Source organism: Poecilia formosa, unplaced genomic scaffold (genome assembly GCF_000485575.1).
Source record: "Poecilia formosa unplaced genomic scaffold, Poecilia_formosa-5.1.2 Scaffold4, whole genome shotgun sequence".
Taxonomy (NCBI): domain Eukaryota; kingdom Metazoa; phylum Chordata; class Actinopteri; order Cyprinodontiformes; family Poeciliidae; genus Poecilia; species Poecilia formosa.
The window spans coordinates 5,565,066-5,581,754 of record NW_006799943.1 but is presented as its reverse complement, the minus strand read 5'-3'; the positions used below and the strand labels follow the sequence as shown (position 1 = coordinate 5,581,754).

Genomic DNA, 16,689 nt, shown 5'->3' with positions numbered 1-16,689 from the left:
TAATTATGACCAAAAGCTAATTGAAACCCTAAATTTTATCTTGTAGAATAAATATATTGCACAAAACCACTAAAACTGTACTTTAGAAGATAAATGTTATGTTATAAACATCCTCTTCAACGAAGATAAACTAAATAAGAAATGTCTAAAGAAGCTGTATCTGAAAATATTAATGGAAAGTTGAGTGGAAGAAACAACTGTACAAACAATAGGAATAACTGCAGAATTTGAAGAAAGACACAAGACATTGATTGCAGCAGAATTTCAAGATTCAGCGTAAAGCATCAGAATCAATTTATTGGGGCTCAGGAGACATTGGTACCTACCAGCAGCAGTCATTGAGCAAACAGCATACAACACTCTAGACAGGTCAGTTTAATTGAACATGAGATTTAACTGTTTGCATCCTGTCCTGTAAAGTGTACAGTGAGTCTGGCTTCCATTCAGTGTCAGCAGAAAACTGTTTGTAATTTGTAAATTTTTGGTGGCGTTTGAGTATTTTCTAATCAAAAATATATCAAAACTCGCTATCTAAAAAAAAAACTAAGTTGGCATTTAGCCGTTAAGTACATGTGTAAAGGATAAACATTGGAAGGGACAAAATGAGATAGAAGGGGGGGGAATGACTATTAAACAATGTTCACATAATAAGATAATTATTCATAATGGTTCATATAAGTTTTCTGATAACCACGTAAAAGAACGGAATATTTCAAGGTCCGAGATGTCCTCACAAGTCAAAAGATTCATACTGAAAGTGATGCTGCTTACGAATACAGAAGATCAAAAATGACCAAAAGCTTGAGATTAGGAACCTAGTTCTACCAGAAAGGCAAATGTACAAGCCCCACTTAAACGCAGCACTGGTCCAGAACAAAAGGGCAGCTGTGCAGTGCACTTCTAATCTAAATGTAGCCTTAATGAAAACAATGCAGTAGTCGTTTTTTAGTGATCCAGTGGCGCTGAGTGAATGTGAGATACTGTCCTGGACTGTTAGGATCTGCTCCTGCAGGTCCAGACGTGCAGTGATGCAAAATGTCCTCCCATTGATTCAATTAGAACAGGCTCCAGCGGCCGATCCATCGGAGGAAACAGCTCCATAAATCATGGCGAGGTGATTATTAGTGGAAACTTGTCTCTCCCCATAGGATGTTTTCTACGATCTGTCCTGTATTACAGCAGTAGCTACTCCATGGTGTTAAAAAAACAAAACAAAAATCACCTACAGCAGTTAGACAGGTGGATAAACAGAAGGGATTCACAGAACTTCATGTTCACAAATCTCTACGTCTGTTATAGGAAAACGTGATTTTCAATATTTTATACAAACATCCCCACATCATATAGTGCTACCACCACCTTGTTTCACCATAGCAGATGTTATCTTTTTTCTTCTTGCATTTCTCCGTTTGAAAAGTGGCAGTCAGATGGAAGGCAATGCTTTGGTAGGTTTGCAGTTGTGCCCCTATCTTTCCATTTAAAGACTATGTAATTTGTTTAAAGCATGAAACAGTTTTACAACTTTAACTAAGTCAAATTTTAAGTCTTTTAAGACCCTTATGAATTAAATTTAAGACCTGTATCACGGCAGAAATGTTCAAAATAAAACTGCATATTGTAGTGCCTAGCTTTTTACACGTAACTCCGTAAGGGTGGGCAACAACAATGAACCAGTGGCAAAGACGAACGTCAGCATTTACCTATGATAGACGCAGTTAGCCAGTTAGCAAAGGTACGTTAGCAGCTAGTTAGCGGTAGCCTCCACCGCCTCCAGTCACGAATTGAAGATGTTAGCAAAGGCGACTCAAACGTTTGACAGAAAAGTCAGATTAAATGGTCCTATTAGAAGAAAATGTAAGACTTGTATATGACATATGCACAAAAGAAAATTGCCTTTTTTAAATAGTAATGTCAAGGTTTTTAGTACAGAATGAATGAGCGCGTGGCAAAGACTTACCAATGATGGACGCAAAAAAGCTAGTTAATAAAGGCCATATTAGCAACTAGTTAGCGGTAGCTTCAACTTCTTGAAGTCACAGAATGGAATGAAAATCTGACAAAAAAGTCCAGCAGTAAAAATAAACTGCATAAGATTAAACAGTCCTGCCTCCACAAAATTTAAGCCCCGAGATTAAGTGTGTGTTGCTTTCCCAATTTTTGTTTATGCTGTTAGTGTCTGTACTGTGAAAACTTTGGTTGTCTAAAAATGTTAGATATGTCATCAAAAGTCAGCCTTTCGTTAATATTTTATTTGTAACATAAGTAATCCTCTTTCCACTTTCCAACCAAGTTATTCTTTGTGTTAGTCTGCCTCAATTACTTCAACTTAAGAACCAAGTTACTCAAGTACATAAAACACACAAAAATTATTTATTTAAAAGCACTTATTGAATTTAAAAAAAGGAACTAGAGTAAAGAGTGTGACGACACACACCGGGATTAATATACCTGATATACAATAGACAAAGGTTTAAAAGTGAATTATATGAAACACCTGATATTATGATAGATAGAGTGCAAATGATACAGTGCAAATACTTGTACAGATTTAAAAATAAACTACACAAAGAGAAACAGAGCCAGATCCTTGGTGTGGAGATGCTGCGCCAGGTTCTGAATGCGACACAGGCGGACGTTCTGAGCGTCCCCGGCGTTGTACACTCTGTAGATGTGGTAGCGCTCCTTCTCTTTCAGCGCGAAGTCCAGCTCGTTGGCCGACATGTGGATGAAGGATTTTTCTCTCTTCACTGTTGACTTGACCTCCACGAATATGGCCTCCGCCTCTCCAAAGGCCAGCTTGAAGTCGTAGGGCTGGCCGCTCTCGCCACTCTGATTGCACCACAGGACGTGGGTGGGCCGCGTGGGGTCGCTGCTGTCTCTCCAGTGGCACAGGAAGGAGTTGACCAGCTGCTCCCCCCACTCGCCCACTGCTGCCAGGTCCATCTGCTCGTCCAAAAACACCACCTGGAAAAGGATGGAGCCGTCATCAATAGGGATCCACTTTTTCCAATTCCGATACCGATATCTGGGGGTTAGTATCAGCCGATACTGATCCAATGCAGAAAAACAGCTGAATTGACTAAAAAAAATATTTTTTTAAAGCACAGACATAAATGTACTGAATTACAAATGTATTTGATAACGCTGCACCAGTACAGCACACTAAAATACACCAATAGCTTCACAAGCTTGGTGAAACGTGTAAAAACACAATTAGGAGTAGAACAGCCAATGTAAAATAAATAAAGAAACTGAAACTGACAGAAAAATTAAGTTGACTATGTTGGTCGAACATGTAAAAAATAAACTACAACAAATTAGGAATTCTAAATAAAATGTAAACTAAACAAAGACGATGCGTATAGCACAAAGCATAGAATAAGCCTGAATAGATCCGCACTTATGTGAGATCTACATTTTTTTCAATATTGGGACCAATACAGATATTGATATCGGATCGGTACATCGCCAGTTATGAAAACCAAACCGCAACCAGAGCATCAAAGCCTTGCAGAGAGAGAGAGAGAGGTAGTACTGACGGTGTCGGGTCTCTGGCAGGGGAGCTCCATGTCCTCCAGTGTGGTCCGGAGAGAGTGGTCTTTGTCCCACTGGGGGAAGTCCATGTTCAGGAGAGGACGCTGCATCTCCCCAACTGCTGCCGTCCCCTGGAATGTACCACAGGGAACCACTGCCTGAGGCCCCACCCTGATGGGGAAAACAGGTAAAGGAAGGGTAATAGTTAGGGCTCAAACGATTAATCGGATTTCAGTCAACTATTGAAATAATTGTCAACTAATTTAGTAATTGATTAATTGTTAACTGGAGTACAAAGACTCAAATAAGAGGCCGTTTGGTAAAAAAACCCAACATATTCGGAGCAGTAATTAAGCCAAAACTGTACAAAATATGTATACTTTTTATACTTAAGGTGTATAAAAAGTATTTATTGTCTACAAATACTTTTTAGTCAAAAATCCACAAGTTGAATAGTTTTATCATCACCCAATTCAGATTTACTAACGGACTGCTACGGTATTGCATTTTAGGCAATATGCTGTTTACGTTATTTAAAATATTAATTTAATTATTTATTAATGTATTTCTAATATTGGAACAAAAAGGCTTCAGTGGTTAAATGAAATATCTGTAGAATGTGCATATTTTTATCTGATCATCAGAATAATAAATTGATCGTCAGAATAATGGATGGATTACTAAAATAATCGTTAGCTGGAGCCCTGGTAGCGGTGAATCCCAACGTTAGTTTTATACGTGCATAATTCAGACGTTAGACAAACAGGAGACAACCTACAGGCTGTTTGGAGGAGGCTGGTTGCTGGAAGGTTCTGCGGGCGGCTCAGATGGAGGACTTGGCGTCGCCGCGGGGCCGGCGGGAGCCAGCCTCTCCTCTCCACCCTCGGCTTTATGGGACTCGGCGGTCTCAGACTGCTGGCTGCGCTCTGGCGGGTGACAGACGACACCAAATGGAACAGGAAGCTTTAACACAACGTGCTGAACACACACAATCTGTGAATGTTGCAGAGACAGTTTTCCTTTTTTGTCTTTTTTAAGACTCTCACAGCTTCAGAGTTCTTCTAAGCTAGTAATCAGTGTCACTTTAAGACTCAAGAACGAGAGCAAGGAAAACTATTTCCAAGCGTTTTCTATCTGTTGAGATAACTTTCTGGCTGTGTGGTGAAAAGCTAACACTGCATCTTCACTATTAAACACGGCAGTGGCAGTATTATCAGGGAGGAGATGATTTTCTTCAACAAATTAGTGAAATTGGCTGTAAAATGCTTTCAGTATGTGTAGAACATGCATCAACTAGCACAGCTGACATCAATACACCACTTTGGCTGAATTAAGTGGAATTTGTGATGGCAGTATACGGGGGGATAATCATACTAAAAGGGCCTAGTCAAAGTCCAGACCTAAACCTATTGGAGAATTGGTGGCAAGACTTGAAAATTACAGTTCACAGACATTTTCTATTAAATCTGACAAAGTACAACTCTAAAGGCACGCCACACTTTTAAGATTTTACTAAGCCGTTTCTCTTTTTTTCTTTCTGTTAATTTCAATTACTCACTACTTACAAACACACTGTGGGAGCGAGGGGATGAAATGTGAAAGTATTTGAGGTGCGTGAATATTTTTACAAGGTGCCGTCGTTCACACCTGGAGGTTTTGGAGCACTGGTGGTCGCCGCGTCGGCGCGAGGCTCCCCTGGATGGCTCGGGACTCTCTGAGGGCCCTGAGGGTCTGCAGGCCTGCTGCTCCTGGGGGCCTGGTCTGCCTCGCCACTTCTTTTGCCAGGTCCCGCTTCCTTCTCTGGGTCTCGGTCTTTAGGAGCGGCAGGAGGAGGCCACATCTTTAAGACAGCATCTACCACGTCACTTTTAGGCTGACCTGGAGGAGAGAGGAAGAAAAAAAATCCTTGAATTGATTGAAACACAAGATTAAATGTGTTATTCATGTGTAGAAGAAGCATCTGAGCGACCTGAACGGCTGCTGCCCGTGTTCGACATGGGCGCTCGAGGAGGCCAGCAGGCCAGCGTTTGTTCTCCGTCTGGTTGAGGGGGAGAAATGGTCTCCTCTGGGGAGCTGATGGAAGAGAGGCTTCTGGAAAACACTGTGAAAAACAAAACAACATTTCATAGAGTCAGAAAGGAAAAAAACATTAAATGTCTATAATCAAATCTTAACAAGACAGGAACGATATCTTGGTAAGACATCGTACCTTTAACAAGACTGATTCCATTGCCACGAATGAAAGTCAAAAAAATTTTGGGGTATTCACTGACAAACAACTACAACTATTTTAGATTGACTCATTTCCTGTCAGGAAGTTATATTGGTCATGTTTATATTATACACCAATGTGTTTAGAATTTGAGGCAAATCCTGAAGCCTAATGTTAACCAACTGGACTAATTTTAAAAGTCAGTGGTGGGCACCGCTAGCAAAATATTTAGCTCCCCCGACCTTGAAGAACTAATTATAAACACTAGTTCCATGAATACTAAATAGCTATATCAGCATGGTATTGAGCAGAAGCTAACGCTAAAGTGCGAAATTAACATGGCATTAAGCAGAAGCTAATGCTGAAGTGCTAAATTAACATGGTATTAAGCAGAAGCTAATGCTAAAGTGCTAAATTAACATGGTATTAAGCAGAAGCTAATGCTAAAGTGCTAAATTAACATGGTATTAAGCAGAAGCTAATGCTAAAGCACTAAATCAACATTGTATTTAGCAGAAGCTAATGCTAATGTGCTATGTCAACATGGTACTTATCAGAAGCTTGGTGTTTAACAGAAGCTGATGCTAAATGCCATACAAATATGTTTTTTAATGAAAGCTAGTGCTAAAGAGCTACATCAACATGGTATTTAATGGTAGCTAAGATAAAGTGCTATATCAGGGGTGTCCAAAGTTGGTCCTCCAGGGCCGGCATCCTGCATGTTTTAGTATGGCTCAAATGAAACATTAAAACTACATAATATTTCAAAAACTCGCCCTGTTGAGTGTGGAAACTTCTGCCTGGCGTTGTAGGTCATGAAAAAGATTTAGCGGTGAAAACATCTTTAATCACAACAATACTTGTGTGTGTGTGTGTGTGTTTTGATGCAGAGAGGGAGATCTGCTCCTTTCGCTCTTTGAGCCTTGGCAACAGCTGCGCTTTTATGTTGCCTCACATAAAGTGAGCAAACAAAAAAAAAACATGCGCACACACACCAGGTATCCTCTAGGGGAGAAGAGCAAGACTGTGGTTCAGACTGAACTATAAAACCCTACACAGCTTTCTAAATGGTAACAAAAAGCAATTCAGTGATTTGTTTCCACCTTTCCCTACAAGTTTATTACAAAGGAGTTCATTTCTTGCCTCTTTACTGGAGAATGTTGTTCTTAGAAAACACAAAGAAATGTAAATTTTATACTGGGATCACACCCAGCAGGGCAAAGTGAGAGTCGGGTAGCATGAAGCTCAATAATTAGCTTAATCTAAAGCATTTAATATTGTGTTTAAAAGATTGAACCTGTACTCACTCTGCAAGAACAGACAAATTTATTCTTTTACAAAAAATAATTTGTATAAATAAAATTCTTATCTACTGGTAATTCTCATAGTACTCGCAGAAAAGTGCCAGGAAATAGACAGAGCCCCATTTGCTAAAATATTATGCGCTTCTCATCTCTTCTGACAAGCTGAAATATGAACAATATTGTTGTACAAAAATGATTAAAAAAGCTACGTACCTTTTGAAAAAGAATAAACTGTGAACAACCAATGATTACAGTTTTAAATTTTACCTTTATGGCTCAAAATACACACCCCACTGAATCATTTGCTCTTTTTCTCCTTTTGAGAATCCCACAGGCTGAACAGTATTTACTAAAAGTTACTTATTGAGTTAATAAACTCAATAAACAGTTTTGAGACTTAAAACAATAAAAATGAGCTGCAACAACTCAGTTTTATTAATCCGTTTAGATAATCAGGTCATTGAATGCTGGTGTCAGCGGTTTGTACAGATAAACTATTAAATATAAGTATTTCAATTTTGAGAAGGGTGGGGGATAACAAATCAACAAGTGATAGGATAACGTGCAACAAACTGATGCCAGCCCACTTTCATCAGTTCACCAGCGTATAGCGAACAGCTGATGGAGATGTTAACGCTATTCTGCTCATTGTGCTTCAGCAAACACTCCGTCCATCCCTGTGTCTGTGTGTGTGTGTTGTGTACCTCTGTCATTGTCCGTCTCTGGTCTGAGGGGCTCTGGGACCTCCCACTGCTCCTCGCCGCTAGGCAGCTCTCTGATGTTCTCTTTTTTCATCAGTCTCTCCAGACCCCTTTGATCCTGCATCAGGTTGTATGACAGTTACCTAATGCAGACTCAATATCTACTGTAGGCTTTTATTTAGGAAAGCACATTTTCCCACCAGTAATATTAATAAATTATTTTCATTATTTGATGTTGTTTGTAATTTGTGCTGCCAGCTAATGATGCCTGTTGTGTGAAAATCTGGTTCCTGGATGGAACCTTTTATTAAATCACTTAATCACAGAGAAATATTCAGCTTTTGCTAATAAATCCAATGAAACTCCAAGCGGATCAGTGATCGTATGGCACTTACACTGTTTACCAGGAGGGTCAGGAACTGCTTCAGCTCCTTTCTGTGGCTGTTGTCTGTGCAGAACAGCTTCACCAGCTCACTGTGATACACACACACACACACACGCACACACACACACAGAGGAAAGCTCGTCTCAGACAGTTCACTTTAAAATGAGCTACATGAGGATTCCTACAGTTTTTAATCGAAAGAGCTTTAAAGATTTAACCACAAATTTTCAGTTCAGATGGACAGACAAACGGATGGATGAATGATAAAATGGATGATTAGATGATGATTGAACAGCAGATATAAATTCACTATGAAATAAATTCAGTAAATAATATTTTCCAGTATTTCTCTAGGCTTCATTCAGTCTGCTCTCGTCTCCAGAACTTTCTACGTTCAGGCAGTGAGCCGACAAACCTCAGGATCTCCAGCTTCTCGTGGACGTGGTCCTTCTGGATGTAGAGGTTCTTCTCGTCCTTCAGCAGGCAGATCTCATCCTGCAGCTCTATCACTGCGTTCTCGTTGCCGGCGACGTCCAGCTGGTAGCGGATGTACAGCTTCCCCACCTGGAAACAGATGGCCACAGAAAACAACGTCTGTTTAGGAGGTGGAAACCTGAACCGAGAGACTTCAAAGTTCACGGTCAAAATTGTGCAACAATTCAGTTCTGGTTTCTTTCCTTTGCCCACCTGTCCAAAGGAGATGCGCTTGAGTTTCTCTGCTATGTTTCCCTCAGTCAGGGCCACGTAGACGTCGGCCAGCTCTTCATGGTGGTAGAGGAACCTCTGGATGTAGGGGACGACAGAGCGCACCAGAGACTGCATGGAGGCACAGGGCCTCCAGCTCTCAGTCTGCGCCTCCCATTTGACACACTGGGAAAGATGACGGATACCACAGATCTCCAGGAATGAGCGTCTGTCCTTCTCGTTAAAGGCTGGTTTAGTAGCCCAATCTCCTGTGACCGGTTGACCTGCCGGACCACACAGGAAGTAGGAAACATTCAGATACTCTTTAGCGATAGAAAAGTTGACAACATTTTGGCGGCGGCGTACCGGTTTTACTCCTGGGAACAGTCTTCTTCTCTGGTGGCGGCAGGTGGAGCAGACACACCTCCTTGTGAGGTTTGAAGATCTTCTCCAGCTCTTTGTCGTCTCCGATCATCGGCTGACGACTCAGACTCACCCAGCTGTCCTTAGTGGGGAAGACCTTCTTGTCGGAGACCATGACTGGTACACAGAGAAAAAACACACAATGAGTCACTCAGTCCCACATAGACAAACACTAGAGAGACATAGGAAGCTTTTTCTGTGTTTCTCAGCCTCTAATGACTAAAACACACGTTTCAGTGGAATTGGTGCCAGATATCAGGAAATCACCTGATTAACATTCTTGAATATTTTAATGATCATTTGAGCTAAACCTCCACACAGAGAGAACATGCAGACGCAACGACGAAGATGATGATGTTGGTGTAGAACAACTGGTGCACTGTGCAACAATGACCCCAAAAATGATAGACGGATGGAGGATGAAAGCAGGGAAAAGAGAGAAAGACAAAGAAATAAAGAAAAGAAAGCAACAAAAGAAAGAAAATAAAGGAAAACATGAAAAGAAAGAACAAAAGAAGGAAAAAAAACAAGCAAGAAAAGACAAAAACACAAGAAAGAAAATCTTAACCAGAAATTACAAATAGCAATTTGTCAAAAAAAAAAATTATATCAGTTTCAACTTTGTACAAAAGTAATTAACAGGGTTAGTAATACAAACTTTGTAAATAAATCTTACAGATGCTCTTAAAAATAACTGTTTCAATGTTTTATGACCCAGATTCTTACAAAAGTAAAATCCACATTAATAATTAAACCAAACCAACCTTAAAGAGTTTATCCTGAAATGTCTAAAAAAAGACTTAAAAGTACTCTTCAAAATAAAAGCCTTCATGTCTTATAGAGCAGAGTATTGTATAAGTAAGTTCTATGTTTTACTAATGATTTTTACTCAGATTTTTTTTACTGCTTTTCTAATTAAAATTTAAGAAATAAAATAAAAGGAAAGCAAATCTGTTGACTTTTCAAAATAAAACTCACAGATGCTGAATGAGCAGGAACTGAATAATGTGTGCAAAACACCGAGTGATGATGCAAGCATCTGTAACCTGTCACTTTAACTGCTGCCTAAGCTGAAACGCTCAGCTGAGTGAAGAATCCTGTTAGAACAACCATCCTCCATTTTGAGAATCCATCCGTCTCTTTCACACCTCTCCCTCTCTGAAGGACATGAAATATCTAAGGGAGGATGAAGGAGGAAAGAATAAAAAATACCAAGTGTCTAGTCAGATGATGTGTGATAGGTGTGTAATACTAAAAACACATTTTTTTCTACCACTCCCTGATTACTTCAGGCCTGGTGTTAATTTGTGCCTCGGTACTTTCTCTCCCCAGGGAGAATATTTCCAGGCTACCGTACCAAATCCGCACCAAATTCTCCCAAGCTGTGTTTAAATCGCGTCTCTATCTCTGACGGACCGACGGATGAGGTTTGAAAGTCAGTCTGATTAAAGAGGTGAAAGACGAGTCACTCACCTTTCAACTGGGAGCTGTAACTCGGATCAAATTTGGTGTGTGGAGCGTTTTCCTGGTCTCCAAACACTTTACGCTTACACTTTTGAGCTGAGGAAACAGAAAGACGAAAAACAGTGAAAAGAATCAAAGGTCATTTGTGTCTTAATTTGTTGTCCGATTATGTTTTTGTGGTGTTTTCTACTGACTATTTCCATCTAATGAGTTCATTTTAACAAAGCTAGCTTCGATATGATTTAGTAGGATTTTATGCAGCTGACAAGTGTGGAAAATTATCAAAAATTTGTACAAATATTTAGGGATTATACTGATTTATCATATCATGTATAGACACTGTGAACATTATCACAATAAATGCCAATTGTGATTCTAGTTTATGTTCATATAGCCCACAAATAAAAACATTTAAGAAGAAAAAAACTAAAACCACCTTTTGGGAAGCATTGTCCCTACTGGAGCAAAATATTATTGCATTATAAATGTACAATATCGCAGTTTAGAGCTATATTATGTAGGGTATTGTACATTAAAACGACTTGCATTATTATTATTTGGAAAACTGGATGGACTTTCATTCAACTTTACAAGCAAGATTCGGGTTTTTGTCAAAGTGGAGGAGAAATTGTGATTAAGAAAAATGGAGGAAAACATTTAAAAAAGTGACTTGTCTAAACAGCTATATGGAAATTCTTATTTAATTCTTGGTGTTGAGCAGCACTGGTCTTTATAAGCTTTGCAGAATTAGAGAGTAAATTATTTGCCTATGCTTTGTTGCAAAACACCTAGTCAGACTTGCTGCACCTCATAAAATAGCAATAAAATGCATTGCAGTTTATAACTTTAAAGTGACAAACTATAGGGAGCATTTTAACTATACGGACAAGAATGGATACATTCATCTTTAGCTCCACAGCTACAAGGACACTTCTAGAAGGTAAAGTGATTTTCTACAGCCTTAATTTGTTCCACCTGCTTACTTTCTTTTTTTGCCAACACATTTTGCCACTACAGTTATGACAACAAGCCAACAAAAATTAGGCAGGACGTAACAAATAGTTTTGCATCCTCATTAAAGAGTAGACTTGTTAACAGATGGGACAGAGTGAAGAACTGCGAGGCACCAAGTGAGAAAGCCTCTGCAACAAAGCGCTCACCGAGTTTGGCGAACAGTACGGACACATCCTGCAGCACTTCAGCGGTCGGCACGGGAACCGAGGAGCAGATCAGCTCCAGCAAACCCACGTACTGCTTCATGTTGGGACTGTCGTCGACGTTCAGCCACTGCATGGGAGAGATACGGCCACAGGCGCATCAATAACTCACATTAATATGATTCTGCATCTTTTATCCCACCTCATATGCCAGATGTCGTTTTCGGTCTTTTCTCAACCAGCTCAAGTTAACGGGCTAATTCGGCAAGCTACATAGAAACATCTTTGCTGTCAGGTACCGTTCCATCTAATCAAAATTACATATCTAAATAAAGATAACTAATGATTTTACAGGTCAATGTTGTTTGTCTATGTAAGTGATCTAATAGGGAAGCAATGTGAGTTGGGCACTTTCTGCTTACAAGTCGGACAACAGTAGAATTTCTTAACCGTTGTGCTGCTAACTGCTACTAGGAATACCAAATGATTATTATTAATGAGTATTAATTCACATTTAACATGTTAAAATAAAATAACTGAACTCTACAAATCACACTTTTGGGCACTAAGTGAAACCACTAATATGTTCAAGCCTGAAGATCAACTCTGGAAATAATGTCACATCCAAATGGAGAACATTCATACTGCAAATTGTAAAACTATCGGAGGTCGCTAATTGTGATGCTAACTATAAAGAACCATCTTTTCCAAAGATGCACAAATAAAATAAACCTAAGTTTGGTCTCAGAAGCCAAATTTCCACGGCCAGTAAAAAAACCCCGGCAAGAATGTCAATTGAAGACAGAATTTTGATTGGCCAGTGGTGGGCACACTTCTGCTAATCAGCTAGCAGCAGAGCTAACTTTTTGATTAGCGCTTTTGCTAAGTTTGGAAATATTTAGCACACTTAGCTCCCCCTGTATTAATTTATTACTTATACTTATAACTAATCAAGTGGGGAGGAAGGGATTGTTTTCAGCCTTTATAGGTAATAAACGTTTTGTAACTTGAGCGCAATGAGCTTGGATGTGATGTCATTGCCAGATCAAGCTCTTCTGAGACAAATAGAACAAAGAGAGAGCATCATTTATATAAAAGTGATATGGCAACGTGTCCAGAAGTCTTCCACCCACTGATATTTGTTTTACAGAATTTATAATGTAAGACACGAATAATTATCTATTCAGAATCAAATGAAATCTAAGCCAGCCTTCAAAATATGCCTGGTGTTTGATTCACAATGGTGTTAAAGGAAAAATTCAGCATTCTGTTATGAGCAACCACAGGGAAATATACCACAGGTTTCACAAGTCATAAAAAGCAGGATATTTATAAGGTTTTAACAGCTGTCTCAGCTCACTGAGAGGTCCCAGGTTGACGTCAAACGTGTGACTCAGAGTGAATTAAGCAGGCAGGAAATCAACCTTTTCTGTGGCTGTTGTTAGGCAGATGCATTAGAGTGGCATGGCCTTATTGGAGGAGCTTACGTTCAGGAAGAAGTCCCTCATGTCGTCCAGCTGGCTGTAGAAAGGAGCCAGGACTTTGGGCTGCAGGATGGGGCTGTCCTCCCTCTGAGTGAGTTGTCTGTACCGCTGGAACAAGCAGGTGTTATCGCTCCAACACACCTCCTTCAGGTGATAGAAGCGTCCTGAGCACCAGTTATCACTGTGCCTGGGCAAAAAAAAGATTTACCAGGTGTTAAACTTATGACTAAAAAAAAACCCCCACAAAGGAAAGAGGTGCAGATCACACTGTACCTCTTATTCTCTACAAACACAGCGGGAGTGTGCTGGAACAGCTCCTTCAGGCTGCTAGAGGAACAGTTGTCCCTCAGGTATTTGTAGACGTTGTGGATGTGCGTAATGGCTGTAGTGAAATGTGCTCCCTCCGTCTCGGCTGCAGCGGACCTCTCCTCTGGGTCGCCTTCTTCTGGCTTGATGCACCATTCCTTCAGGTACTGGATCAGAACCTCCACCGTGATAGTCTCTCTCATTGCTAAAACGAAGATGGAAAGTTATGGAAGCTAACTGCTATAGAACTGAAGTACTGGTTCTGGTGGACGCGTTTCTACCTAGAGCTCTGCTGAATTCGCTGGACTGTATGTCCACATAAAAGACGTGAGTTCCCAGCAGGCTGTGGACCTCCGGCGACATCAGATAGACTGAGCTGGGACAGAGGTACTTTCTCTCTTGTTTTTCTTCCTCTAGAGGGCGATAAGCTGGCACCCACTCAAGGCTGCATAGCTGATGGTAAAAGGTAGACCTGGTGTGTTTGACTGATCCGCTGTTGCTGTCGACGACCTGAGCCGTGAGGTACTGAGAGTAACGGTGTCTGAAAAATTGAGAAAGGATAGAGTTGGAGGAGGCGAAACAAGTCCATACTTGAACTGTGTCAATGGGCACGATGACTGCAAAGTGACTCAACCCTTGAATTTCCATTTGGCCACATTACAAACACAAACCTCATTTTATTTGACTAAAGACCATTCTTCAATCTATCTTCTGAAAATGGAAATGGTATGTAATAACTGGCAGCTTGTAAAGATATGGCCATCTACTTAAGCTAAAGGTCTACAACCTTTAGCTTAAGTAAAATAGAGCAATTTTTGCCCTCAGTCTAAAAATTGCTAGGCTTTCTATTGTATGAAACTTATAATAGAAAGGAAAATTCATTTAGAGCTGCAAATGATACATGACACTTTGAAAAAACGACTATAACTTTTGTTACTTTTGAGTTCTGAAAGGAAGAAAAATCGGAAACTTTTGAAGAAGGAGGACGGTTACATTGTCGTCTACGGCATGTTGATATTTGGAGAAAAAAAGAGTAGTCTCCAACTTAATTAAAAAAAAAAATAGATAGTAGAAATACAGTCAATGTTACCCGGAGTCCCAGTTGGTCTGCAGCAGCTCTAGCAGAGCCGTCCGCTGCTGCAGCAGGAGGGAGCCGGGAAGCTGAGCTGTGGCCAGAGTGTGGAACTCCTCACAGGGGTAGTCGTCGAGCACGCAGTCACTTCCTGGACTTTGGTGCCACCTTGCACTTTCAGCTGACCAGTGACTGGAGGCCTAAGAGAAGAGCAGGGGAAATAATGAGCCCCACGGTAACTAATGACATTTCACTTTAGTGTTTAAATCTGTCTGGGGCCAATCTGACCGCAGTTTTCTTGGACATTTTCTCAGATTTGTACTACTCAGACTTTCTTCTCTCTGACCTTTCAGTGCAATCTCTAAAAAGAAACCAAAGTAATAATATGATATTATTACAGGGTTTCTGTAGGTTTCATCAACTCAAAATTAAAGACATTTTAAGACCTTTTTGTGACCATTATGAATGTCTGTATCTATGAACGCCGTCCAGTCAATTGGCGATAATTTGAACTTAATCATGACAGATAAAAAAAAAGCTAGCTAGCTACCTGGGTTACATTAGCAACTAGTTAGCGGCAGCCTCTCGAGTCAGAGAACGCAATGAAGAAGTCTCAGTGTGACTCAAATGTTTTCCTTGACAGAAAAGTCCCGAAAAAAAAAAATTAACGGAATATACGAGAGCAAATAATCGTACTTTTTAAAATAAATTTAATATTTAAGACCATTTTAAGAGCATTATGAATTAAATTTAAGATCTATATCTCCACAGAAATGTACAAACTTCGCCCAAACAACTGGGAACAAATTTCCAGTTATGCAGAAAAGCTAGCAAGCTAGCTAGTAAATGTATATTAGCAGCTGGTTAGCGGTAGCCTCAACTGTCTCGAGTCAGAGATGACTCAATGATGACTGATTGTGACTCAAACTTTTGCCTGACAAAAAAGTCCCAAGGGAAAAAACATTAAACAGAATATACAAGTAAATAATCCTGTCAAGACAACATTTAAACCTTGTGATTAACATATTAAGTCCAGCTTACTTTTTAAATGAATTTAAGACTTTTTAAGGATGCGCCGACATCCTGTATTAACATGCAGCGTTAAGCAGAGAACAATTTCCCAGAACTGGATGAAGAAAAAAAACAGCTGCCTATACTGCAAAAGCTGATTTAATCCTCATTCTATATCCATGTTTTATGCCTTGTGTCTGTTGCTGAGGCTAAAAGAGGAACCAGGAGAATGGGATGGGCTGGGCTCGGCTGTGCCGCATGTCACATCATGCACCTCATGCAACCATTGATCTCTTGTTCCTAGTGTGACTCATAACCCTTCGCATTTTCCTCTTTAATCACTAACCTATTTGTCACGATGACTCACAGATGCAGATGGAGATTCGGCTCTGCTCACAGCTGTGTGCGTACGGATTGTGCTGTCCTGAGCTTTTGTCCTTTCGCCAGAATTTTGATTTGAACAAGAGGTTTAGGTTTTACCTGAAGTATCCTGCTGCGAAACACAACACTTTTCCTGGCATTTTCTCCTGCTGCTCTCCATTTATAAATGACTTCCACTTGTTTTTGTGTTTTCTTATTGTTGAATCTAGTCTGGTTTATCTGTGTGGAGGGGTAAAACCATTGACAGACTCACTGCTCCAATTAACTCTGTACACTCTGTCCTTCTTTCCCGCAGAAAGCACTCCTGGCTAGGGCTGGGCAATAAATCTATTTTATCCATTCATCTAATATTACATTTTTGGCAAATCTGGATTTGTTTCTTTTCACCTATGTGCTGCTCATGATTAAACCAGTTAAAATCGCTCTATTGGAGAAGCGGCTTTTGTAAAAGTAATAGCTCCACTGACATTTTATTCCACTTTTAACAAGGGGAAAATATCTTGTTATAAGTTAAATAATCTGTCTGTGAAACTGGTACTATTTCATCAATATTAAGGAATTTAGCCCTTAT

At 40.0% G+C, this 16,689-nt stretch overlaps 1 protein-coding gene across 3 annotated transcripts in view; it reads right to left on the bottom strand.

Moving 5' to 3' along the window:
• Window positions 1-497: 497 nt before the first annotated feature.
• Window positions 498-16,689, bottom strand: part of LOC103144333 (uncharacterized) — a 41,703-nt gene continuing 25,511 nt past the window's right edge. For all 3 annotated transcript variants that reach the window (XM_007561268.2, XM_016676177.1, XM_007561274.2), the window contains 16 exons: window positions 14,745-14,926; window positions 13,936-14,195; window positions 13,622-13,859; window positions 13,352-13,535; window positions 11,868-11,994; window positions 10,717-10,803; window positions 9,187-9,360; window positions 8,824-9,104; window positions 8,552-8,700; window positions 8,147-8,225; window positions 7,755-7,869; window positions 5,504-5,635; window positions 5,182-5,412; window positions 4,313-4,460; window positions 3,540-3,705; window positions 498-2,964 (listed from right to left, as the gene is read on the bottom strand). In XM_007561268.2, the coding sequence (XP_007561330.1) occupies window positions 2,560-2,964; window positions 3,540-3,705; window positions 4,313-4,460; window positions 5,182-5,412; window positions 5,504-5,635; window positions 7,755-7,869; window positions 8,147-8,225; window positions 8,552-8,700; window positions 8,824-9,104; window positions 9,187-9,360; window positions 10,717-10,803; window positions 11,868-11,994; window positions 13,352-13,535; window positions 13,622-13,859; window positions 13,936-14,195; window positions 14,745-14,926 (2,958 nt within the window). In that variant the 3' untranslated portion in view covers window positions 498-2,559. The remainder of the gene's footprint in view (window positions 2,965-3,539; window positions 3,706-4,312; window positions 4,461-5,181; window positions 5,413-5,503; window positions 5,636-7,754; window positions 7,870-8,146; window positions 8,226-8,551; window positions 8,701-8,823; window positions 9,105-9,186; window positions 9,361-10,716; window positions 10,804-11,867; window positions 11,995-13,351; window positions 13,536-13,621; window positions 13,860-13,935; window positions 14,196-14,744; window positions 14,927-16,689) is intronic.